We start from the raw sequence: 25,502 nt of genomic DNA on the forward strand, positions 1-25,502 counted from the left end.
TTTGTAACTTACAAAATATGTGAAAGGAATATTTATTTAGATATGTAAACGTAAGAAACGTTACTCCTTCTGCTGAGTTACGGACATGGTTTATTACGTTACTTTCCAGAAAATTAAAACAATGAGTTATAGTTTTTTAAAAGGAACAATATTTATTTCTATCGTGTAGCAGACAAATCGTGTACAAATCAATTTAAATTAATTTTTTATCAATTTTACCTAGAGAGCTAGGAACATTAAAAGTTTTTGATGTGGATGCAACAAACTGTACACAACTGACTGTGTTCAGGTGGGTGTCCTAGTGCCAGAATATCCATTCAAGAGAGATATTCAAAAGAGTGTCCATTTTCCTGAGTGCCATCTAAATGACCTGCTGATGGGAGACTAAGTTGCTGGTGTCGCGGAGCGGCGAGCTTCCTCGGAGCACTGTTTAAAGTCATTTGGGGTTTTCGGTTCGCCGGCCGGAGTGATCGAGCGGTTCCAGGCGCTTCAGTCTGGAACCGGACGACCGCTACGGTCGCAGGTTCGTATCCTACCTCGGGCATGGATGTGTGTGATGTCCTTAGGTTAGTTAGGTTTAAGTAGTTCTAAGTTCTAGGGGACTGTTGACCTCAGATGTTAAGTCCATAGTGCTCAGAGCCATTTGAACCATTTGAATTTGTTTTCGGTTCGGTAACATAAACACGATTCTTTAGATATCCCCACAAAACGAAATCTACTGGTGTTGCAACCCTGCTGACCATTCCTGAGGATCATCGTGTCTTAAGCATCTTACAGGAAATCCATTGTTCAGTTCTTACACATCATGCGCAGAATGGGCTGGGTGACCACAGTGATTTTTCCACATACTGCCTCTAATGTTTAGACAGAAATTTTCAAGGAGAGCACCTAAATTGCTGACAATAAAAGCCCGACGCATCTCACATGTCAGTACCTGCGAAATAAAGTGGAATGATGATTTCTATGTCCAAGGATTTCATATCGCACGTTAATGAACCAGCTACTTTAGTTCGAAGTGAGCTGCCGAACTAGGACTTTCTGTAGCCCAGTAATGTACATTATGCCTATTCACTGCACCATAATTTGTGAGCACGTATTTATCAGAGAACATAACACGTTATAAGGCGTTCAGAGTGGAATTACTCAGTGCCCAGTCAGAAAAAGTAACTCTCCGATAGCTCACATGTCAGTGACAGGTGGTACCGATGAAACTTGTGACAGTGTACCATTCGCCACACAGATGTAAGGCCGATACCAGAAATTTATCTTAAGCTGAAATATGGATCGTGGTTTATTCCGGCTAAAACAAAACTTTCCTAGTCTCACTTCTTGTTGATCTTCGTCTATAACTGCCGTGTTTTCTCAAAATATTTGTCTCTCGAAACCGTTTTAGTGGCTGAAGGAGCTCTTCGCCCGGGATATCTCACAGCGTAGGCCATGGCTGCTTCATTGCATTGGCGTCAGCAATATGTCCGTGCCAGACCAAACTTTCTTTTTTTTTTGCGCATTTATGCCTTGTAAGGACACGTTCTACAGTCTTAACACTCGGACCAAATAAGACTTCAAACAGCGCATCGAGGAAGTTTGTCCCTCCGTGATCTATCAACTTTACAACTCGTCCACAAATCGTTTAGAAGGCGCCTTTGGTTGCCCATTGACGAAAATGAGCACTCATTTGAATACTCAAATTAACTGAAAGTCCGACACCTGAACATACAGCTGAACACAGTCAGTTATGTGCAGCATACCCCTAAAACTCTGATCAAAGCTCTTTAAGTAAAATTGATAGAAATTTGTTAGAAACTGGATTTAAATTGATTTGTACACAGTTGATTTAAAAACATCAGCTACATGACAGAAAAAATAACTTTGTGTATGGAAGATGCTGTAATTATCGAAAATAACTAAGTAAATCATGTTTATAACCCTGCAGAAAGCGTATGTTTCTTACGTTTATCGACCTACAAAAAATTCCTTTCGCTTATTATTTTGTAGGTTATAGAGAAAAACACATTGTTTGGAACGCAGTTAGAGAGAGGAAAGGAAAAGAACAACACAAAAGAGAAAAAAACAGAGAATGAACGATGTTCGTTATTATTATAATAGTATGTGGAGGAGGTGCCAAGTACTATGAGTGATGCTGAGTAGCCTCAGGTAATCGTCTGGCTACGGTTATCTACCTCTAGTTCCTTTTTGAAACAAGCTTTAGAAGTTTCATAGATTCCAAAGCAAGCCGACGGTTTACTGTAGTATTTTCCGTTTTACCACCTGTGTGATGGGTACGAAGGGTACAATCTCCCTTTCAGGCTTAACTTCGATTCCAAATACAACTCGCCTTCGAAAACGGCGACAAGGAGGTAGTATGCTACAGGTATTTCCCTCCGTTCCCTCTCCGGTATCGAATCATTACCCTCGCTCACAGTACGTCGCATCCTTCTGCCCCGAACACGCATCAGCTAGACCGCATGCTATCGTTTGGCTGTCTGTAAGTACACTGAAATCATTTTATTCAAGAATTCAGATTTCAGCTCATTACGGAGTGCTTCGTAGATGGAAATGCCTCGAAACTGCTGTCTTCCGTACACCAACAAGGACTCGCAAACTGAACTTTCCAGTTGGAGGTGGTTACGTGTTTATGGCTTTGCAGCCACAGCTGGATTGCTCTTATCTTTGGATTGCATATAGATAATTTCGGTGCGGACCATGTGCTGCCTGAAAGTACATGAGACCAATGGTTTGTCGAACGTGACTCATTCGGAGTCTGTCGCCGCCTGGAGACGTTGCCTGGCATTGGGAAGAAGGAATATGGTCGACTTATGCGGAAATAGAGTCCAATCCCTTCACAATACCAGTGGGCTCTCGAATCGCTCGGATTTGATATGGGCAACAGGTACGGATAGCCCGTGAATGAGCACTTTCACCTGGTTGGAAGTCCATGTGGTTAAGAAACTGAAAAGTATCCTGTCTATAACACAGCTTTTAATTTTCAAGACTTTCTTGTCATTTTCATGCGACTCTGTTCTCCGAAAGTTAGCTGAAAAATCTGGAAATTTATCTACAGCCATCTCCCGACCATCCTGATGCCGATTATCCGTGCACTTCTTTAAAAAGAAGTCCTGAAATATTCCGTTATAATTAAAAGAAGTGTGTTCGGTTAGAATGAAAATTTGGGCTTGTGAAAACGCAGACGATGAAAACATCTGCGAGTGGTGAAATAGCTGCGATTATGAACCGGAATTCGAGTAACTAACTGATGGACTGTAGTGTGCTGTGTTCAGTAGAGGAAGGGAGCGAATTCGAGGTGATCTAGTAGCCCGTTATCATGCATACCGAGGCACTCAGGTGCGTTCATGTGTTATTAGCGCATCCGGTAAAAAATTCTTTTGCGTATATTGAGCAAGCAGTAAAGGAAACAAAAGAAAAATTCGGAGTAGGTATCCATTGAGAAGAAATAAAAACTTTGAGGTTCGCCAATAACATTGTAATTCTGTCAGAGACAGCAAAGGACTTGGAAGAGCAGTTGAACGGAATGGACCGTGTCTAGAAAGGAGGATATAAGATGAACATCAACAAAAGCAAAACGAGGATCATAGAATGTAGTCGAATTAAGTCGGGTGATGCTGAGGGAATTAGATTAGGAAATAAGACACTTAAAGTAGTAAATGAGTTTTGCTGTTTGGGGAGCAAAATAACCGATGATGGTCGAAGTAGAGAGGATATAAAATGTAGACTGGCAATGGCAAGGAAAGCGTTTCTGAAGAAGAGAAATTTGTTAACATCGAGTATAGATTTGTCAGGAAGTCGTTTCTGAAAGTATTTGTATGGAGTGTAGCCATGTATGGAAGTGAAACATGGACGATAAGTAGTTTGGACAAGAAGAGAATAGAAGCTTTCGAAATGTGGTGCTACAGAAGAATGCTGAAGATTAGATGGGTAGTTCACATAACTAATGAGGAGGTATTGAATAGAATTGGTGAGAAGAGGAGTTTGTGGCACAACTTGACTAGAAGAAGGAAACCGTTGGTAGGACATGTTCTGAGGCATCAAGGGATCACGAATTTAGTATTGGAGGGCGGCGTGGAGGATAAAACACGTAGAGGGAGACCAAGAGATGAATACACCAAGCAAATTCAGAAAGATGTAGGTTGCAGTAGGTACTGGGAGATGAAGAAGCTTGCACAGGATAGAGTAGCATGGAGAGCTGCATCAAACCAGTCTCAGGACTGAATACCAGAACAACAACATGTTTTGACTCTCAGGAAAATGTGAAACGTCATTATAAAAAATGTGATCTAAAAATAGAAAGTGGAAAAATTGGGCTTAGTTTCATGAAAGTGAACTGAAAGCAAATTATATAAAATCCAGTGTGTCTTAAGTGGATTCTGTAAATAAGTAGTCATGAGCTAGCGGTGACTAACGCGTAAATAATGCACAGTGCAGGGAAATGTGACCTCCTTGTTTGTAAAGCAGGAGACGACAGATTTCGGTAAAAACATGGATAATTTGCATTTGCGTTTTTCGGTTCCGCATTAACCCAAATAAACGGGAGTTTGTTATATGTAAAATCTAACTTGGTCATCGGGGCTCGGTTCGAAGCGAGACTTGTCATTGAAGACAATCCTAATCCAGGTAATCCGATTGTTGGCCGAAGACGTGCCTGGAAACGCCCCGGACAGCGGTGGGATACCAGCCTCACTGTCGCCCACCATACAGACCGACAACCACGTGTTATGGTCAGGAGTGCCATTTCTTTTCATAGCACAGCCCCTTTGGTTGTCATCCGCGGCGCCCTCACGTCATAACGAAACGTCGGCGCTGTTCTACGCCTCGTTTCGTTCCCCTTCACGGTAAGCAATCCTCGAATCACATTCCAGCAAGATTATGTCCGCCCTCAGACGGCGAGAGTTTCTACTGCTTGTCCTCGGGCTTGCAAAAACGTACCGTGGCCGGCAAGGTCGTTGGGTCTCTCCGCATTTGAGAACGTTTGGACCATTATTGGAGAGGCCAGTTGAACAGAATGTGGTACGATATACTTCAGGTGGACATTCGACAACTCTATCAATCAATGCCAAGCCGAATAACTGCTTGCATAAAGGCCAGAGGCGGACCAATGCGCTGTTGACTTGTTCATTTTGTAAAGCTTTATCTCTTGAGTAAATCATTCAATTTTTCTGAAATTGTAATCATTTGTTTGTCTGTGCATGTACCGGGTGATCAAAAAGTCATTATAAATTTGAAAACTGAATAAATCGCGGAATAATGAAGTTAGAGAGGTACAAATTGACACACATGCTTGGGATGACATGGGGTTTTAAGTTCAAAAAATGTCCGACAGATGGTGCTTCATCTGATCAGAATAGCAATAACTAGCATAACAAAGTAAGACAAAGCAAAGATGATGTTCTTTACAGGAAATGCTCAATATTTCCTCCATCACTCCTCAACAATACCTGTAGTCGAGGAATAATGTTGTGAACAGCACTGTAAAGCATGTCCGGAGTTATGGTGAGGCATTGGCGTCAGATGTTGTCTTTCAGCATCACTAGAGATGTCGGTCGATCACGATACAATTTCGACTTCAGGTAACCCCAAAGCCAATAATCGCACGGACTGAGGTCTGGGGACCTGGGAGGCCAAGCATGACGAAAGTGGCGGCTGAGCACGCGATCATCACCAAACGACGCGCGCAAGAGATCTTTCACGTTTCTCGCAACTTTTTTGGTTCTAATAAAACCGCATGTCATTGCAAGCATGTGTGTTAATTTTTACCTCTCTATCTACATTATTCCGTGGTTTGTTAAGTTTTCAAATTTATACTGACTTTTTGATCACCCGGTACATCACATCTATCGATTCTTCCCAATGTCAGGCAACGTCTCCAGTTGGCGACAGACTGCGAATGAGTCACGTTCGGCAAACGATTGGTCTCGTGTACTTTCAGGCAGCACATGGTCCGTACCGAAATTATCTATATGCAATCCAAAGATAAGAGCAATCCAGCTGTGGCTGCAAAGCCATAAACACGTAAACACCTCCAACTGGAAAGTTCAGTTTGCGAGTCCTTGTTGGTGTACGGAAGACAGCAGTTTCGAGGCATTTCCATCTACGAAGCACCCCGTAATGAGCTGAAATCTGAATTCTTGAATAAAATGATTTCAGTGCACTTACAGACAGCCAAACGAAAGCTTGCGGACTAGCTGATGCGTGTTCGGGGCAGAAGGATGCGACGTACTGTGAGCGAGGGTAATGATTCGATACCGGAGTGGGAACGGAGGGAAATACCTGTAGTGTACTACCTCCTTGTCGCCGTTTCAGAAGGCGAGTTGTATTTGGAATCGAAGTTAGGCCTGAAAGGCAGATTGTATCTTCCATACCCATCACTCAGATGGTAAAACGAGAAATACTACAGTAAACCATCGGCTTGCTTTGGATAATTTTTTCTAAAGACCTTCGGATAATTTTTTGGTGGTGGGTTCATCTTCTTCTTCTTCTTCTTCTTCTTCGGGGGTATGTCACCCACATTTGTAGACATATTTCGTCTGCACCTGTAGCGAATTTGGCCCTGGAGTTTCATTCTCAATCCTGAGGAAACTTGTAATTACGCCTGGTTAGGAAGTATGCGAAAGAGTTGGACTGTGGTTGAACAAAGTATGAAAATGAAACAAACTCTTCTTTTCATTAATAGGGTGAGTATTGCATCTCACTTGTTCACATTCAGTGACAGATCTTTTTTTTAAAAAAAAAAAAAAAAAAATCTGGGATCTGCGTTTAAATGAAAAGTCGAATTGTTTTAGAAGCGTCCTTTATTTCAACTTACAAAAAATGCTCCAAAAACAAATGAGCTCGTTGTGTTCGTGAAACATTGTTTGAAAATTGAAAGCACATCACGCGTTACTGCTGCTATAGTGCCACATCTTCGATCCGCCTCCAATTCCGCATCTCCCGTGAAGTACTTTTGTAGAAATTCGGCCCTGAAACATACCGATGAAATTATTGGCTCGCTGCAGAGCTCATTTCCCAAACTGGCTGGTGATTTCAATAACACATAAGTGACAACCTGCGCTTTATACTTTTCAGGTCTTTCAAGTCCACTAAACACAGGAAAGAATTACCAACAAGTAGTTTTCGAACATTTTTGCATGTTATCCTTTCTCTCTGTCTTTGAGGGAGTCATTGTGACCTTCTCTTGGGGGTGCGCCTGATGTGGTGTCCCGGTGTGATGTGTGTGTTTTTTGCCGACCCGTCGTGCCCCTGCGGTACGGCGGGTCTGCCGGTCGCGGCGCATCTGCCCCTGCCTCTGCCGCTGCCGCTGCCGGCGCCGGCGCGCCAGGTGTGCATTGCGCGTGCGCGCCAGCGTGGGGCGCGTGCCGGCCGGCTTAGTCTGCTACACCTGGCCGTGGCAGAGGCAGAAGCTGCGATGCCCGCGGCCGGCGAGGGTGTCGTGTGTGCCGTGTGGACTGACGGCGGGCTCTGTGTGCAGTCGCAGATCCTGGAGCGCGTCAAGCCCGACCGCGTCACCGCCAGCAAGCCCGAGGAGGACCGCAGGCGCCGCACCATCATCGTCGAGAAGAAGAACGGCTCCTTCGGCTTCACGCTGCAGGTAGGCCGCCGTCGTTTCGCGAGCGCGTGTTCATCTTGCTATTAAGTAACAACGGCACTTCCATTAATTACGTCCAGAGTTTTCTTTAAGGAGGATAGGACGTCAAACGGGACGACTTGGAGCGGGGGAGACACCACAGGAAGTTTTAACTTCCACTGTCTATGCTTTTAAAAATAAATTCATAAAACTCTGTCAGAATAGCCAGAAAGGATTCAGGATTTACACTTATAGTAGTGGAAGTTCAAAATTATAAGAAAATGATTTATTTTTTTACATTTGTATTTCACCTTTTTTCACTTACCATTGGCTGCATTTGTTGCTATATGTACACTTTTCTTCTTAAGTAAGGGAGATTAATTTTGCACAGCATACCAACCATACTTGCAGGTGTATGAAACTCTAGAATTTTCCAAATATATTAAAAACTGTGGTAAAAATTGAGATAAAATGTAACAGCACATTCATTTTTTCATAAATTAAATAATTTCTAGGGTTTCATACACCTGTAAGTATGGTTTGTATGCTGTGCAAAATTCATCGAAGAATCTCTCTTACTTATGAAGAAACGTGTACCTACAGCAACAAACGCAGCCAATAGAAGTGAAGAAATGATGAACTTTCACATGTAAAAAAAATTATTTTGTTACTTTTTTTTTAACTTCCACTGCTACGATTGTGAATCCTGCGTAATTAATGGAAGTCCCCTAAAGTCTTCCGTAGACTCCACTGCTCTCCAGTTTTAAAAACTGATTAAAACACAGTGTTTCCACACACCTGATTAAAAACCTTTTTATTTTAAATATGCCAAACCCGAGTAGTATTCAGACGGGCAGAGAGACATAGACAAGCTCGTGTGTTTCGACTTGTCGGCATGGTGTTTAACATAGGCATTGTAAATTTTTATAGAAATTCGTGTTGAACACAAAACCATCCGCTTTATGTTCTTCGCAGTATCACGTCTGACTCACTGACTGTCACGCAGTGATTTCGATCAGTGCGGCAGAGAATTCCTCGAATGAAATCTGTCATTTGTGCGGCACTTGTTTCAAAGCGGGGAATCCCGGGCATGCACACGTGTAGAGCATTCAGTTCAGTTCAGATACGTACTGGTGGGCACTTTTATATTGTCTGTGCTGGAGATAAATTACACAAAACAAAATGCTATTCGTTACAATAATACATATTCAATTAGTGAAGAAGTTGACGTGAGATTTTCGTTTTTAAATTTTTATTTTTTATTTTTATTATTTAATTTTAGTTTTTAAATGAGATTTGGTGAGATTTTCCCGGACGCCTCCCACCCCCCCCCCCCCCCCCAACCCCCTATTCTGAGGTTGCGTAATTAATGGAAGTCCCCTAAAGTCTTCCGTAGACTCCACTGCTATCCAGTTCTATTATTCCATAGTGAAATCTTCTAAACTACTAGAGGCGTAATAGCAACATACCCACTCGTCATGTTTATGAACTATTATTCGTGAAATCTTCGATCAAGATTTGATGTTCTGTTAACAGCAGCTAAGGAGGAGGAGGAGATTAGTGTTTAACGTCCCGTCGACAACGAGGTCATTAGAGACGGAGCGCAAGCTCGGGTGAGGGAAGGATGGGGAAGGAAATCGGCCGTGCCCTTTCAAAGGAACCATCCCGGCATTTGCCTGAAGCGATTTAGGGAAATCACGGAAAACCTAAATCAGGATGGCCGGAGACGGGATTGAACCGTCGTCCTCCCGAATGCGAGTCCAGTGAGCTAACCACTGCGCCACCTCGCTCGGTAGCAGCTAAGGCATCAGTACTATCGGTAACTCAAGTGTGTTAATTTTTCAGATTCGGCCGTAGGCTAAACTTTTTATTTTATTGATTGGGCACACCAATAGAGCCAGCTAAAACTTACATAGGTGCCTCTTCACAAATGTCAAAGTAATTAGAAATAGACATTTAACTGACATTAATTTAAATAAGTACGATGGCCCAAAAATCTGCTTCGTACATCAATAAACTAGTTTCCAACAAGCAAAACAATCTCTCTCTCTCTCTCTCAAACACACACACACACACACACACACACACACACACACACACACACACACACAGACGCACGCGCACCGCGCGGAGCAAACGGTTGTCTTGACACCGGTCATCCTATGGAATATAACAACGCGGAGATTCTTGCATGCACTTCAAGCTATTGGGACAGTACTGTTTAGGGAGCTGTTGGAATTAAATTAGCAAGTAACCTTATAAAAGAGATGGTGGTTATTGTTTAAATTCTGCATGGAATCCTACTCTCTTACTTGTCAAAACACGGAGGGACAGAGTTAGTGCTTCCTAATCCGTTGACTATTAATGTCACTATCGGTAACTTCTGACATCGTTCATCTTTGTTTTGCGATGGCGCTATTGTATACGGTGTGTGTGTGTGTGTGTGTGTGTGTGTGTGCGTGTGCGTGTGCGTGTGCGTGTGTGTGTGTGTGTGTGTGTGTGTTGTCTTTAAAGAGTTTCTCTGAAAACCGAGGTTGCACAGCGCTTAATTGCCACAGTTTTGCTTTGAAAATGGCAGGCTGTACTGCCGAAACATCGGCGGTTGTCGACGACATTTTCCGTAAGTTATTCGAACATTGTATACGCCGGGAGAAACTTAGTCTCAAACTGTTGAGAAACTGCAGTTGCTGCTCCGTTCTCTTGTTCCAGATAGAGATAACAGTCGCAGTGCTAAGACTTTCGCCGCGTGTTCTAGAGGATATAGGTTGAAATCCCCGTCTGGCCATTCAGATTTAGGTTTTCCGTGACTTCTGTAAACCTCAGAAGGCGAATGTCGCTTTGGCATTTTTGAAAGTCACGGTCGATTTCCTTCCTCAGTCCAAGCCTCTCAGATTAATCCATTAGATCTCGTGTTCGACGTGACGTTAAACCGAAATCTTCTTTCCTTCAGTCTTGTACCAGCTCCTATGGTATAGTCCGGGAGCGGTTTAACCCGTAATTGCGTCAGCATTAGACACTTTTCGTTTCCGTAGGAACATAACCCATACATCTTACCTAAAGGATGCAAAAACCTCTCATCCCCCACTGCGGGATTAGCCTCAGTGCTTATAAGTTCAGCTTAGCAGCTTCAGTTTCAAGTCTCAAATGCGCAGTGACGTTTTGCGATGCTGCGTATGCTTTAGAACCAGCTGTTATTCGTGACTTGAGAGATTACACAGACCTTTTTTTTAACGAGCTCCTCGTCCAGGTCCCGAAGGGCCAAGGGGCGTCAACCGACCCAGATCCTCCGACTGGCAGCCGTCTACACTGCGCTGACCACTCAGCCACGGAGGTGGACAGAATTAAATGTTAAATCGCGTGAAAAAAAATTGCAGGAATCACTGCATCTCAACTACACCAGAAATTCCTAAATTAACTGATCAAGCCACCAAGCAACCGTAGATCTGATTTCACCACACAACCTCTATTCTATGAAATGAAAAATGAAATGATCATATGGCATTGATGGCCGGTAGCCCCCACCGGGGGAAGTTCTGCGACCCGGCAGGAAATCGAACCTTTTTTCCTTTTTTTAAACCAAACCCGGGCCCATGGCATGGCAGTCGGACTCGTTGACCATTCAGCCAATGGGGCGGTCTCTACTCTCTGCATTCTTGTGATGTGCTCATAGGTTCCAGAGATTATAATGCTCAAATCTGGAGAGCAAAGTTCACCTATGATCCCCCAAATTTTCGTGCAAAATGCAGAATAGTGACAAATACAAACAATTTTTGTGTTTAGATTACAGTTTACATTCGATTACAATGCATTATTAGTCACAGTCATCGGCTCAATTAGGTCGCGGCTAGAGCGCGAGAAATCTTGGGTACTAATCCCGCTCGGGAAAGCTTCCAACCTCTCTCTGGGAACGAAACTTGGCTCAGGTGTCGTATCGGCGAGCGCGGCGGAGTCTCGCTGTTGAGTCATTTCCTCTGTCGCAATCGTGTTCTCATTAATTTTGTATTCATTAGCACTGCCTTTCAATTGAAGGGAAACGCGGACAAGTGTAAACAGTACCATTGTTCCAATGCAAAAATTAGTCAGCACATTCTCCTCCACCCCCGCCCCTCCCCCGCATAATAAGAATACTTCGCACAAAAATAAGCGAATGAGGTGAAGACGAGCACGGCACTGCTTTCCCTATATTTGCTGATATCTACTGTCCCGTCTGTGTCCACAGAGACAGCTTCGTGTGCGCTTCAGGCAGCTGCCGTCATTTTGTTTGTAAACACAGCTGCGTTCATTACTAACACAGTAGGAGCTCGTTTACCCGGTCCTTATTAATCCGGACCTCCGTGCAGTAGTAGTAGTTGTTGCCGCTGTTGTGGTCTTCAGTCCGAAGACTCGTCCGATGCAGCTCTCCATGCTACTCTATCTGTGCAAGTCTCTTCACCTCCGAATGACTACTGCAACTTACACCCTTCCGAATCTGCTTACTGTATTCATTTCTTGGTCTCCCTCTACGATTTTTACCCCTCCCTCCCATACTTCACTCTTACACTAAATTGGGGATCCCTTGATGTCTCAGAATGTGACCTATCGACTGATCCCTTCTTTTGGTCAAGTTGTGCCACAAATTTCGTGTCTCCCCTATTCTGTTCGTTAGATACGTGATCGATCCATCTCATCTTCAGCATTCTTCTCTAGCGCCACATTTCGATAGCTTCTATTGTCGTCTCGTCTAAACTGTTTATCGTCCGCCTTTTACTTTCCTACATGGCTACAACCCACACTAATACTTAAACCTCTATTCAGTGTTAACGACTTTGTCTTCTTCAGAAAGGCTTTTATTGCTGTTGCCAGTCTACATTTTATACCCTCTCTACTTCGACCATCATCAGTCATTTTGCTCCCCAAATAACAAAACTCATCTACTACTTTAAGTGTCTCCTTTTCTGATCTAATTCCCCCAGCATCATCTGATTTAATTCGACTACATTCCAATATCCTTGTTTTGCTTTTCTGGCGTTCATCTAATGTCTTCCCTTCAAGAGATTGTCCATTTCGTTCAGCTGTTCTTCCAAGTCCTTTGCTTACAAGATTACAGTGTCATCGGAAAACCTCAAAGTTTTTATTTCTTCTCCCTGAACTTTCATTCCTATTCCAAATTTTTCTTTGGTTTCCTTTTCTGCATGCTCATTGTACAGATTGAATAACATCGGCGATAGGCTACAATTGTCTCATTCCCTTCTCAACCACTGCTTCCTCTTCATGCATCTCGGCTTTTACAACTACCGTCTGAATGCTGTACAAGTTGTGTCTTTGCTGTCTGTATTTTACCCCTGCTACCTTCAGAATGTCGAAGAGAGTATTCCAGTCAACATTGTCAAAAGCTTTCTCTAAGTCTACAACTGCTATAAAAGTGGGTTTACCTTTCCTTGATAAGTCGTACGTCCAGTATTCCCTCGCGTGTTTCTACATTTACCCGAAATGTAAACTGATCTCCTCCGATGTCTGCTTCTACCAGTTTTTCCATTCTTCTGTAAATAATTCGTGGTAGTATCTTGCAACCATGACTTATTAAACTGATATTCCGGTAACATTCACACTTGTCAGCATCTGCGTTCTTTGGAATTGGAATTATTGCTTCTTGAAGTACTAGGATATTTCGCCTGTCTCCAGCATCTTGTACAATATAGTAACTTTGCAGTTGTTGATATTCCGGAACTAACAGCTGCAACAATGGATGACGACAGTCATTACATTTAAACACAAGCAACTGCCATTCTCCGATCGTAGCACGGTATCAGTTAACGAGTTACCATTCATTTCCAGTGTTTATTGCTCCTGTTTGTTGCGAGTGTTAAATGTCATCAGTAAGAAAGTTGATGGTAGAGGGCCGTGGACGAAAAGTTCAATACACTGCATCGGATGGGCAAAGGAGAACTGTTGGAAATAATTTTGTTGGAGTTTTCTGAAACACTGCAGGATGATCGTATACAGTGTCGCATGACTGACTGCAAAACTATCGACATTTTTTCGTTTACAGACTGTGACGATAGTGATGATGGATTAGACGCCAAGCTGGCGTTCAATTTGAGGACATTATGACACAGAGGCCACAACGCAGCTGGACGAAATAACGGCTTATTTGGAAGTCCAGGAGGAAACAACTTCTGCCAAATAGTGCTGGTGAAAGGCTGGCGAGATCGTGTTGCACATAGACGATGCGCTGGTCTGGCTCACAAGGAAGTTTCTATTTACTTCAGAGCACAAAACTCATTGAATTTTTGCGATATTTAGTCAAAGTTTATGTGAAAATAATATGGTAGATTTGTGTGTTTACGTTAAAATAAACATAATGTGTATTTACATGGTAATTAAACCATTTCATTTAAATAATGGAACCACGAAACCACCAAAAGCTGCTGTAATGTATTTATATCTATAGTGAATAGTAATTATGCCAGTGACTTGAAGGTGATCGACCGCGCGACGTGGCGCAGTTGTTAGCACACTAGCCTCGCATTCGGGAGGACGACGGTTCAAACCCGCGTCCGGCCATCCAGATTTGGATTTTCCGTGATTTCCCTAAGTCGCTCCAGGCAAATGCCGTAGTTGGGTATACGAGACTCCACAGTACAAACAGAAATTACGCCTTTATTCAAAGACAATAAATACGTTGAAATATCCGTGATTTATCGCGATGCCCTGGACATTGCGACATACGGGACGTGGTTCTTGATACTGTGTCTTGTTACCACGGACAGCACTGAACGCTTTGCGATTGGCCACAACATTGGCAACGAGTTCTTGTGGTGCGGTGTTCCATTACACCATCAGCGTGGTTCACAGCTACTGGATGGATGTCGGTGTATGTGGACGTGCAGCAGTACGTCTGCTCAACGCTCCCATGTATGTTCGATGGCGCAGGGGCAGGGCAGTCCATTCGCCGAACATCCTCTCTTTCCGTCAGCTTCTCCTCCTGCGTTATTCGATGCAGTTGCGCATGTCATCCATAGAAATGAAGGCAGGGCCGAATACACATGAGGAAGGAGTACAATGTGACAATAACAGTGACCGATGAGCGGATTGTGTTCAAAGATTTGGAGGTCAGTACGCCCATGCAACAATTAAGCCTCCTACACCATAATATCTGGATCTACAAAGCGGTCATGTTCGAGAACGGTCCTGGGTGCATTGTGTGTTCCCATCTCTCGCTGTTTGAAGGTTCGTCCAGAATCACTAGCAGACTGAATCTGCTCTCATCCGAGAAGGCGACGCCACCCCACGCGTCACTGGCCCAGTCTCTATGTTCTCGGTACTAACGCCGATGTGCGGCTGTCAGTGGAACACAACGTACAAACAGACCATCCTCCACCCACCCACCCCCCGTGCAATCATCGTGCCTCCGTGGAGCGTCAAATTGTGCACCTTGTAGTCCTGTTAAATGTGGTTGGAGTTGCACCCGCTGTCTGACGTGGATCCCTTCTTGCCAGTCGCATAATGTGTCGGCCAGCTGCTGCTATAGTAGACCGTGGGCGACCACCTCCTCTCCTTTGGGCAGCACTGCCTGTGGTTCAGAACGCCCTTCATGCACTGTGGGCAATACCAAACTCGTGTGCTACACTCGTCACACATTGTCCGTCTTCCAGTCTCCCAATGACTCTTCCCCTGGTGAAGTTACCCAGATTTTGTCTCCGGCCATTTTGTAACGAAGACCACCACCTCGGTGTTCCGCAACAGGTCGCTGATTGACACACCCTGTCTTTTCCAGTTCTCTCAACTGCCACGTGTTTCGGAGCCAGCCACATTTGGCGCTACAGTCACGCTGGCCTCTCGCCACGTGACGTCCAACTTCTTGTGCACGACAAGGAGACCTGCGACAACATTCTCACACACTTTGTTCATTTCCGCCGAGTAGTCAATATGTTGTGTTATTTTATCTGTCTCGTCCTTAAGCTTTTCAAACAAAATACAGGGTGGTCCATTGATAGTGACCGGGCCAAATATCTCACGAAATAAGCATGAAACGAAAAAACTACACAGAACGAACCTCGTCTAGCTTGAAGGAGGAAACCAGATGGCGCTATGGTTGGCCCGCTAGATGGCGCTGCCATAGGTCAAACGGACATCAACTGCGTTTTTTTAAAAATAGGAACCCCCATCTTTTAGTACGTAAAGAAATATGAATGTTTTTTTCGCTTTCTGATAGATGGTGCTGTAATAGTCACAAACGTATAAGTACGTGGTATCGCGTAACATTCCACCAGCGCGGACGATATTTGCTTCGTGATACATTACCCGTGTTAAAATGGACCGTTTACCAATTGCGGAAAAGGTCGATATCGTGTTGATGTATGGCTATTGTGATCAAAATGCCCAAAGGGCGTGTGCTATGTATGCTGCTCGGTATCCTGGACGACATCATCCAAGTGTTCGGACCGTTCGCCGGATAGTTACGTTATTTAAGGAAACAGGAAGTGTTCAGCCACATGTGAAAATCAATCACGACCTGCAACAAATGATGATGCCCAAGTAGGTGTTTTAGCTGCTGTCGCGGCTAATCCGCACATCAGTAGCAGACAAACTGCGCGAGAACCGGGAATCTCAAAAACGTCCGTGTTGGGAATGCTACATCAACATCGATTGCACCCATACCATATTTCTATGCACCAGGAATTGCATGGCGACGACTTTGAACGTCGTGTACAGTTCTGCCACTGGGCACAAGAGAAATTACGGGGCGATGACAGATTCTTTGCACGCGTTCTATTTAGCGACGAAGCGTCATTCACCAACAGCGGTAACGTAAACCTGCATAATATGCACTGTTGGGCAACGGAAAATCCAAGATGGCTGCGACAAACGCAACATCAGCGACCTCGGCTGGTTAATGTATGATGCGGCATTATGGGAGAAGGATATTTCGCCCCCATTTTATGTATGGTAATCTAAATGGTGCAATGTATACTGATTTCCTACGTAATGTTCTACCGATGTTACTACAAGATGTTTCACTGCATGACAGAATGGCGATGTACTTCCAACATGATGGATGCCCGGCACATAGCTCGCGTGCGGTGGAAGCGGTGCTGAATAGCATATTTCATGACAGGTGGATTGGTCGTCAAAGCACCATACCGTGGCCCGCACGTTCACCGCATCTGACGTCCCCGGATTTCTTTCTGTGGGGAAAGTTGAAAGATATTTGATATCGTGATCCACCGACAACGCCTGACAACATGCGTCAGCGCATTGTCAATGCATGTGCGAACATTACGGAAGGCGAACTACTCGCTGTTGAGAGGAATGTCGTTAGACGTATTGCCAAATGCATTGAGGTTGACGGACATCATTTTGAGCATGTATTACATTAATATGGTATTTACAGGTAATCACGCTCTAACAGCATGCGTTCTCGGAAATGATAAGTTCACAAAGGTACATGTATCACATTCGAACAACCGAAATAAAATGTTCAAACGTACCTACGTTCTGTATTTTAATTTAAAAAAACCTACCTGTTACCAACTGTTCGTCTAAAATTGTGAGCCATATGTTTGTGACTATTACAGCGCCATCTATCACACAACGAAAAAAGTAGTCCAACTAAAACATTCATATCTCTTTACGTACTACACGAATATGTAATAAAAATGGGGGTTCCTATTTTTAAATCGCAGTTGATATCCGTTTGACCTATGGCAGCGCCATCTAGCGGGCCAACCATAGCGCCATCTGGTTTCCCCCTTGAAGCTAGACGAGGTTCGTTCTTTGTAGTGTTTTCGTTTGACGCTTATTTCGTGAGATATTTGGCCCGGTCACTATCAGTGGACCACCCTGTGTAACAGACATACACGTGACATCGAACTCATCGCTACTTTTCGGTGGCAAAATGCTGCTAAGACTGTAATCGAGGGACGAAGCGTGATACTGCTGGCTTCCGCCCACGCCGTTGTCGGCGATGCATACTGGGCCAGGTTCCAGCAGCCCTCTTCCGCAATTCTTTTTTCGGCAAGCTCTCCGCCTCCCTGAGACTGCTTACAGCGTTCGCATCTGAGTTTCTCTTACGTGTTGTTCCTTAAAGTGAAACTGGTGCTTGTATTCAAAAGAAAGAAGAGAATACAATCCAGACACTATCAACACTATTCCTTGTATCCTTGCTGAAAATGAGTTCCATAAGATGAAGACACTACTGTCCGACAAAAGACGCTCTGAATTCAAACCATACCGCTTTAATGCAGGTTGTTAATGGTGTCGTGACTGCAGCTTGCTGTCGCGGATGGTAACAGCGGACAGGCGGGTTGCAAGCCATCACGTTTTTCATCAGTTCACTGCAGGTGCCCTGCCGCGCAACTACACCAGTAAAGCAACACCAATGCTCCTGCATGCCTTATCTATCCGCACCGCCAGAATTTCAGCCAACTTCCACTCTCCAACGATGAAAACATCTACATGTACATCTACATGGATACTCTGCAATTCACACTTAAGTGCTTGGCGTCCCGATATGTAACCCTCTTTATAACCCAGGTCGCAACGCTCTACCACACATCAACCTTTAGTTTTTTTCTCCCTTTTCCTCGACCTACTAACTGAATTATAGTCGCTATCTACGGTTCCACAGGCCCCAGTAGTCACACTCATCATTAATCCTCCATCATGACTTACACCATAGCATCATTAATATTATCATCAGCGATTATATTTTGTAGTGTATTATAAAAGACATTTAAAAAGTTTTCAGAATCATGAATTGTCCACCATTGTGTTTAAAAACATCGTTTATTTTCATCTGTTTTATATGTACAGGGTGATTATAACTAAACTTTCTCTACTTGAGAGGGCCCCCTTGGAAAAGGAGTGATCATAGGACAATGAAATTTTGAAGAAACATTTTTAAGGACACGCGGAAGAGAAATAACAAATTGAAAGAAACACGTTTCAATTTCCGCTTGAGGGGGTAACATTTGTTAACTGCGGACCATGTTTACGTTTCAGGTTGCAAACGTTGTTCAACGTGGGATCGTGACGCAGCTCGTGCACTGCTTGGAGCTCGCATATTTCATCGAGCAATCCAAGCCATCGCAACAGTAACTTCTTCAACAGTTTGTTCTTCAACAATTGGCCGTTGGCCCCTCCCAGAAACAATTCCCAAATCGCTAGTTAATTCGAACTTCCGAATCATGTTCTCCAGCCCCGTTACGGAAAGAGGACCCCTCCGTATCCATTTAATGCGTCGACATTCACGAAGAGCAGCTGCACTATTGCTGTTGGTTTGATGAAACAGCTGCTCATCTTGTCCAGACCTATTCTGACTGTTGCAACTGTAATGCACACTGGTGCTTGTGTTTCAACCCTCCATTGCCGTATCAGAACCAACGCCTAATGGCAAGTCAAGACACTAAAACTACAAACATCGCAAATTCTGCAGCACACAGTCTGGACATCATTCGTATGAAGTTAAATATGTTTCCGTCAACGGAAGCGGAAGTTTGGTTAAAACCACACTGTATTTTTTAAAATCTTTTAGATGTGTGTAACCTTTGGCTGAGGAATGGTTTTCATTCGCTGCCTGCCCGCTCTTTCATAGGGAGCTGAAATAACAGTAAACAAAACAAAAATGTTCAGTCTTTGATGGCTCAACTGAATATAACTGCCGTGTGCCCAGCCGTAAATACGGTGAAGTGCAGTGCTGCAAGCCCGAACTTCTTTGAACACTGCATTGTGGTATAGTCATTGTCTATATCTTTCGAGGTTTCTCATCTCACTAAGGTGCACTGCGAACTGCGAAACACACTGTTTTAGAATTAATCTCTAGAGACCTGTGTGTCCTGCTAACACAGTTTCTTTCTTAAGCAGAGTTCCATCCCTTGGCACACACTTGCGGCTACGGAGATGAATATCACTATCGTCGTAACTCAGGCACGGGTCAGCTAATGGGAGGCAGGGGGAATTACTGGCAGCCCCCGCGTCCACTGCACGCCGCGGAGGTCCACCTGGGGAAACGGAATACCGGCAAGGCAGGCGCCACAATGGAATCGGTGGTTGGCAAACAGGTTCTATTTGCAGCGCACTGCACGCCACGCCACGCCACACCAGCCCAGACAAGCCAAGCCGCCCTTGCACGGCTCTCGTCCCCGGGCCGGCCCACCGGATTTCCGTTCCTCGAGACCACTGTGCGTTTCCCCACCACGCCGTCTTCCCATTATTCTTCACTTAGTTCAAGCTGCGACGGCTGCCGTGCGACCACACTCGTACCGGAATCCGTCCTCAATAACAGAGCCGCGCGATTAACGTATTTTAATTAAGTTATAAACAAGTAGTGACACACTTAATTGATAGGATACATACTGAAGCATCGAGGAGGGTGGGGGAAGTTTCACTGAGAGATCAAGGCTTGACTACAGTAAACGGGTCCAAATGGACGTTGGTGGTGCAAAGATGAAGTGGTCTGAACAGAATAGATAGTATGCAGAGTTAAACTTCAGTTTCTTTTGGCATGTAAAATGTTCAAAAAACTTACGGAAATACGACCAGATGACGTAACAAAGGGACAGTGTTCGTACTACTTCCTCATCTGTTGCTAATAACTTTTCACTATCAATAAATTTTGACTTTGGTCATCCTTGGTTGTATGGCGGGGCTAGTTACTTACGGCGAGCGTGTGTGTGTGTGTGTGTGTGTGTGTGTGTGTGTGTGTGTGTGTGTGTGTGTTTGTGTGTGTGTGTGTGAGAGAGAGAGAGAGAGAGAGAGAGAGAGAGAGAGAGAGAGAGAGAGAGAGAGAGAGAGGGAGGGAGGGGGGAGGTATATACTGTATTATTGTTCTTGTTCGACATAGCCTCACCTACTGATGGTTTAAATTTCCTCGCACAGCGTCCTCTGTTGCATTTGTACCTTGAAAATGACGGAATATTCACATGTCGAAACATCGGAGGTTGTCGAAGACGTCAGCCTGCTGGATTCCAGGAAATTGTTTGAAAATAGTGTGCATTGCTACATCAAACCAGTCTTCGGACTGAAGACTGCAATACTGACACTATTATTTCTTTGTAACAATTTTAAAGGCGTAGCATTGACTAGTAATATATGACTGAATACTGCAAAATATTGGATTACTGGTAAGGTTTCCTCGCTTATCTTTCTGCGTCGTATTACTTGGAAAGTATCAAGCCAGCCGTCATATTAGTCACTCTCCAAGAAGTTGTCCTCCTGCTCTCACGATTAAATAAACTACCATTTTCCATCGTTGCCTCGCTTAAAATGTATAACAGACCTCACCTGTGTGTGACATATTCTCCAAGATACAAACGTACTTACCTTAAGCTCCAGGCGCCACAGTGGTTTCTCCAACTTCCGTCTTAACAGATTCACTTTCACGGTTGTAAGAGTCTAACGCCACCAACCTTCATTAGTATCCGTCCCTCCTGCATTCTATGAATCCCTTGCCGTTCGGAGTGGCCGAGCGGTTCTAGGCGCTTCAGCCTGGAACCACGCAATCGCTACGATCGCAGGTTCGAATCCTGCCTCGGGCATGGATGTGTGTGATGTCCTTAGGTTAATTAGGTTTAAGTAGCTCTAAGTTCTAGGAGACTGATGACCTCAGATATTAAGTCCCATAGTGCTCAGAGCCATTTGAACCATTTGAATTTTTTTTTTTAATCCGCATAATCGAACATCCGGAAAACCATTAAAAGCAGAATGATATTGGTTAAATGCTGTAAACACACACGTTTTGTTTTCTTTCACGTAAAGCTCCAAATTTACATGACTTCCACATAAATTTTGACTAGATATTGAACAAGTGTTTTATACACTGAAATAACCAGTAAATTGGTGCCAGATTAGTACGCCTTTTATGTGCAGCTCGATCATATAGGCGCTTCTCTAGCAATACTACGGCCGAAGTCGTTTTCGCCTGGTGTTCCAAATAAACCATTATTTTGTCCAGCTGTGTTGTTGGCTCTGTATGCTTCATAATGTCTTCAGCTGACTGTCAGTTATCTCAGCTAGTACCTCATAGCTACCGTGAATATCAGCAGAGGAACAAATGGCGATAATTTCGCTATCAGTAAGCATACCGAAACCAGCGTCATTATCATTTCAGAGCCAATCATTTTATGTCTATAACACGTGTCTGAGCGTGCACACAGCACCAGATTCGGCAGAAATGTTTTACCACAATCTTCCTCTATCTGTCCTAGACAGAACCTCTAACTTTTTGTCCATGGCCACAACCAGCTTATTTCTGTTGGATATTGTTTTACGCTCGCAACAAACGAGGAGAATACAATACTGTGCAGCTCAGTGGCAGAATCTGTGTATGGCAGATGACTAAACTGAAATTTAATGATTCCCGTCATGGAGTGTTGCCGCCATTAAAATCCGAAGTATAAAATACCGCACAGTTTGTGTACTTAATAAAGGAACTGGTTCGGAGTAACCGAATACTCGGATTGATGAGGGCCGTGTAAACAATGTTCCACTGCACTTACGTTGGAGAGCTATTGCTCAGTTGTCGACGTACTAGAATTTTATAGGATCTGTTTTTTCAGGCTTGTCAGGGATATGCAGACTGAAGATGTTGCTAGGATGGTTCCTTTAGGAAGATCGTTGCTAACTTTCTTTAGGTGATGATAATGATAATGCCATTCGTCGGTGTAGTATGAAAAATAGGCATTATTGGAAAAAATACCGCGCAAGTCCGAGTAGGATTTGTTCCCTGAAGGTTCCGTACAAACTTATTATGTATATGGTTATTACTATTATTATTATTATTATTCCTGGCATGGCTGAATGGCCTGGTGCAAGTCCTTCAATTGGACGCCACTTCGGTGACTTGGTGAGACCGTAACCTACCCCAGTTGCCGAGATGGAGAAAGGGGACCTACAGTTTAACGTGGAATCCAAACCACGTGTTGTTTCTGACGACGACTCACATCGATAAAACATGAATGTTAGCTTGAAACGAAGGTTGGAAAACTTGTGGTCCGACAGAGATCCGATCTGGCTAACTCTCGGTTTGCAGGCATGCGCTTTCCCTCTCTTTTTGTGCCTGTATCCTTAAGTAAGTAAGTTTAATCCTCCCCAGAAAATGGAAAATTCAAATCGACCCCTGCTTGGCACCGCCACTTTTACCCTGCCATAAAAAAAATGAACTATCTCTCTTCAGGTGTTGCCCCTAATGACTCCCAAAAGTTCTCCCATTGCGATAGGATCCGCGGTTCTATGACTTTTTATTTCTTTTTTATTATTTTTATTTATTTATTTATTTTATTACATGATTATAATTAGTAAATGTGTACAAATGAAAATTCTATAAAACATAATATTAAAAAGTATTCAAAGGATAAACTAAAACAGCTTTGTATAATAGTGCTACTGCAGCTAAAAGAATTATGCTTCAAGAAAAGGTGCACATGGAGTTTTCTTGTCCACTGCAGTTGGCGTTTCCTAACTACAACAACGTCATCTAAAATACCTACAAGAGCCTCATGCTGCTGCTTTAGTAATGCCTCCATAGCTTTCCATGAGTCAACCGATTTCTTTCCTTCCTCGCTGCTTGCAAATCGGTTAATTCTGTCTTCTATGTGATGCTGCGCGGAACCGCAAACTGTGCCTGGCACTTCGCACTTCGCAACTTGGGGGGGGGGGGGGGGAGACTGAGTTAACAAAAACGCAGCGGAAATAATTAGCAAAGAGCGTACGGTTCCTCAGTGTCCGTTCAACAGAGTTGTGAGCGTTTTGTAGGTACCAGCAGTACTCGAGCTCCACTCTCACTCCTTTTCCGAAGACGTAGTCGATAGTCATTCCCTCGAACCATGTGAGCGCATAATATTTTGCGAGGGGAGGTCATCTGGACACAGGAGAGTCCGAGGTTCTGTCACGTCAGGTGTGACACGAAGGTAAACGTCAGACAACTACACGCACGTGAAGCGATGTTCATTGGTGACCGCTATACCATAAAATCCGGAAAGGGTATAGGTAGTTCATCAATAGGTTTTGATGCGTGAGAGTTTCAAAATGTGTGACAATCATTTGATTGTATTGACTTATAAGGCCAAATTGCAAACTGTTAAGTAGTAGCGTGGACGGCACTACGCACTAGAGGGAATCTTGTCCTTCCTGCAAGTTTCATAAAGCATTAGTTTACTTTGAATTCTTAACTGAGATTTGCACGTAAACACCGACAATTTAAGTGCACAGAAGATGTTACAAATTTATCAAAGATGCTCGATGCCGACTGTCAAACGTTGGTTCATAGACAGAAAATGAAGACTGGACACTGCAGGAGGACAAAGATCCACAAGTACCGCAGCAGGCTTTGCAGCGACTGGAAAGAGGAGAAGGTTGTGCAAGTACTGGATTGGCCCTCGCCGTCGCCTGACGCTAATCCTACTGAAAATGTATGGTCTTACGTGAGAAATAAGTTGCAAGGAAAAAAAATCTTCGCTTTGAAACAGCTGTCAACGCAAATTCGTGGCATTTGGAGGTCTCTTTTACGCGGATACGTGGAAAACTTGGTTTCAAGCCAGCCTCAGAAATGCCAAGCAAATATCGATTCCGCGGGTTCCTGAACGTACTATTAATTGCAATTGCATTTTTGTTTTGTGTATATGCTTTAGCTTTTGTCAAATAAATTTTTCTACTAATTATCCCGACCACGATCTTACTTAATAGGGCCAAGGGCGGATATAAATTTTAGCTTTATACCGCTACCCGCTCGTGAGAAAAAGCGGTCTTAACAATTGGACAGAGAGACAGACGAACTGACAACAAAGCTATCCGACTAGGGTTCAGTTTTTACCAATTGAGCTACATAGCTCTAAAAAGGACCGAAATGGTACTACGGGCGCTCGATGAAGTTTTCAATTTCAGAACGTGCTTGGCAGGCTTCGGTTTCTAGTCCACAGTACCTGCAGAAAGGGTAGTGCCGTGTAGGGGTAATGGCGCCAGCAAACAACGGGGGGCATGCCAGGTGGCCGCACCGTGTCCTGCAGACTCGGGCGACAGCTGCTGCCTAATCAGGGCGGCCACGCGCCTGATAGCCAGCCTATCTCTGCCGCCCTCGCCGCCTGTACTCAGTCCCACCACCTGCTCAGATAGTATTGTCGCCCTCCAGGCGACACAGTGTGAGCCACTGTGGACAGCACCGCCGGATCGGAGAAGCTGCCCCCGCCCGCGATATCCAGCGGCGCCATCCTGCCACGCGTTAGTCTCGTACGACGCCGGATAATGCACAATGGACAATACACCGCCTGGCAGAAAATCTGATGCAATCAGAAAGGAAAAATTCACGGGCTGAGAGTGTATGTAATGTTACTTCAGTGATCACAAAATCGAGTCAAATTTTTAAGGAAATGCTAGTACCACCCCACTTATCAGCATGACGTTGCACGCACTCGGACCTGCGTTCATGCTCTGATTCGGTTACGAACGGTGTCAGGTTGTGCAAGCTGGCGAACTGATGTAACCTCTCCTTGATGTCCCAGTGGCAGCTGGATACTGCCACTGGGATATGCTGACCGCGCAGGTATCTCAGCATCACGCAGACAGTTCAAAGGGACACGTACCATGTATGGAGCAGCGCTGCATGGTGAAAAAGGCACAACGATGGGAGATATTTCTCGAGGACGCAAGATACACTACTGGCCATTAAAATTGCTACATCAAGAAGAAATGCAGATGATAAACGGGTATCCATTGGACAAATATATTATACTAGAACTGACATGTGATTACATTTTCACGCAATTTGCGTGCATAGATCCTGAGAAATCAGTACGCAGAACAACCACCTCTGGCCGTAATAACGGCCTTGATACGCCTGGACATTGAGTCAAACAGAGTTTGGATGGCGTGTACAGGTACAGTTGCCCATGCAGCTTCAACACGGTACCACAGTTCATCAAGAATAGTGACTGGCGTATTGTGACGAGCCAGT

The 25,502-nt window shown here is 44.1% G+C and overlaps 1 protein-coding gene across 9 annotated transcripts in view; it reads left to right on the forward strand.

Annotated features, from left to right (window-relative positions):
* LOC124605184 (myb-like protein P) overlaps positions 1 to 25,502 on the forward strand; it is a 456,687-nt gene that overhangs the window by 374,629 nt on the left and 56,556 nt on the right. For all 9 annotated transcript variants that reach the window (XM_047136721.1, XM_047136731.1, XM_047136763.1 and 6 more), the window contains one exon: positions 7,481 to 7,600. In XM_047136721.1, the coding sequence (XP_046992677.1) occupies positions 7,481 to 7,600 (120 nt within the window). The remainder of the gene's footprint in view (positions 1 to 7,480; positions 7,601 to 25,502) is intronic.

The sequence above is a fragment of the Schistocerca americana genome, chromosome 1 (assembly GCF_021461395.2).
Source record: "Schistocerca americana isolate TAMUIC-IGC-003095 chromosome 1, iqSchAmer2.1, whole genome shotgun sequence".
In the NCBI taxonomy this organism is placed as follows: domain Eukaryota; kingdom Metazoa; phylum Arthropoda; class Insecta; order Orthoptera; family Acrididae; genus Schistocerca; species Schistocerca americana.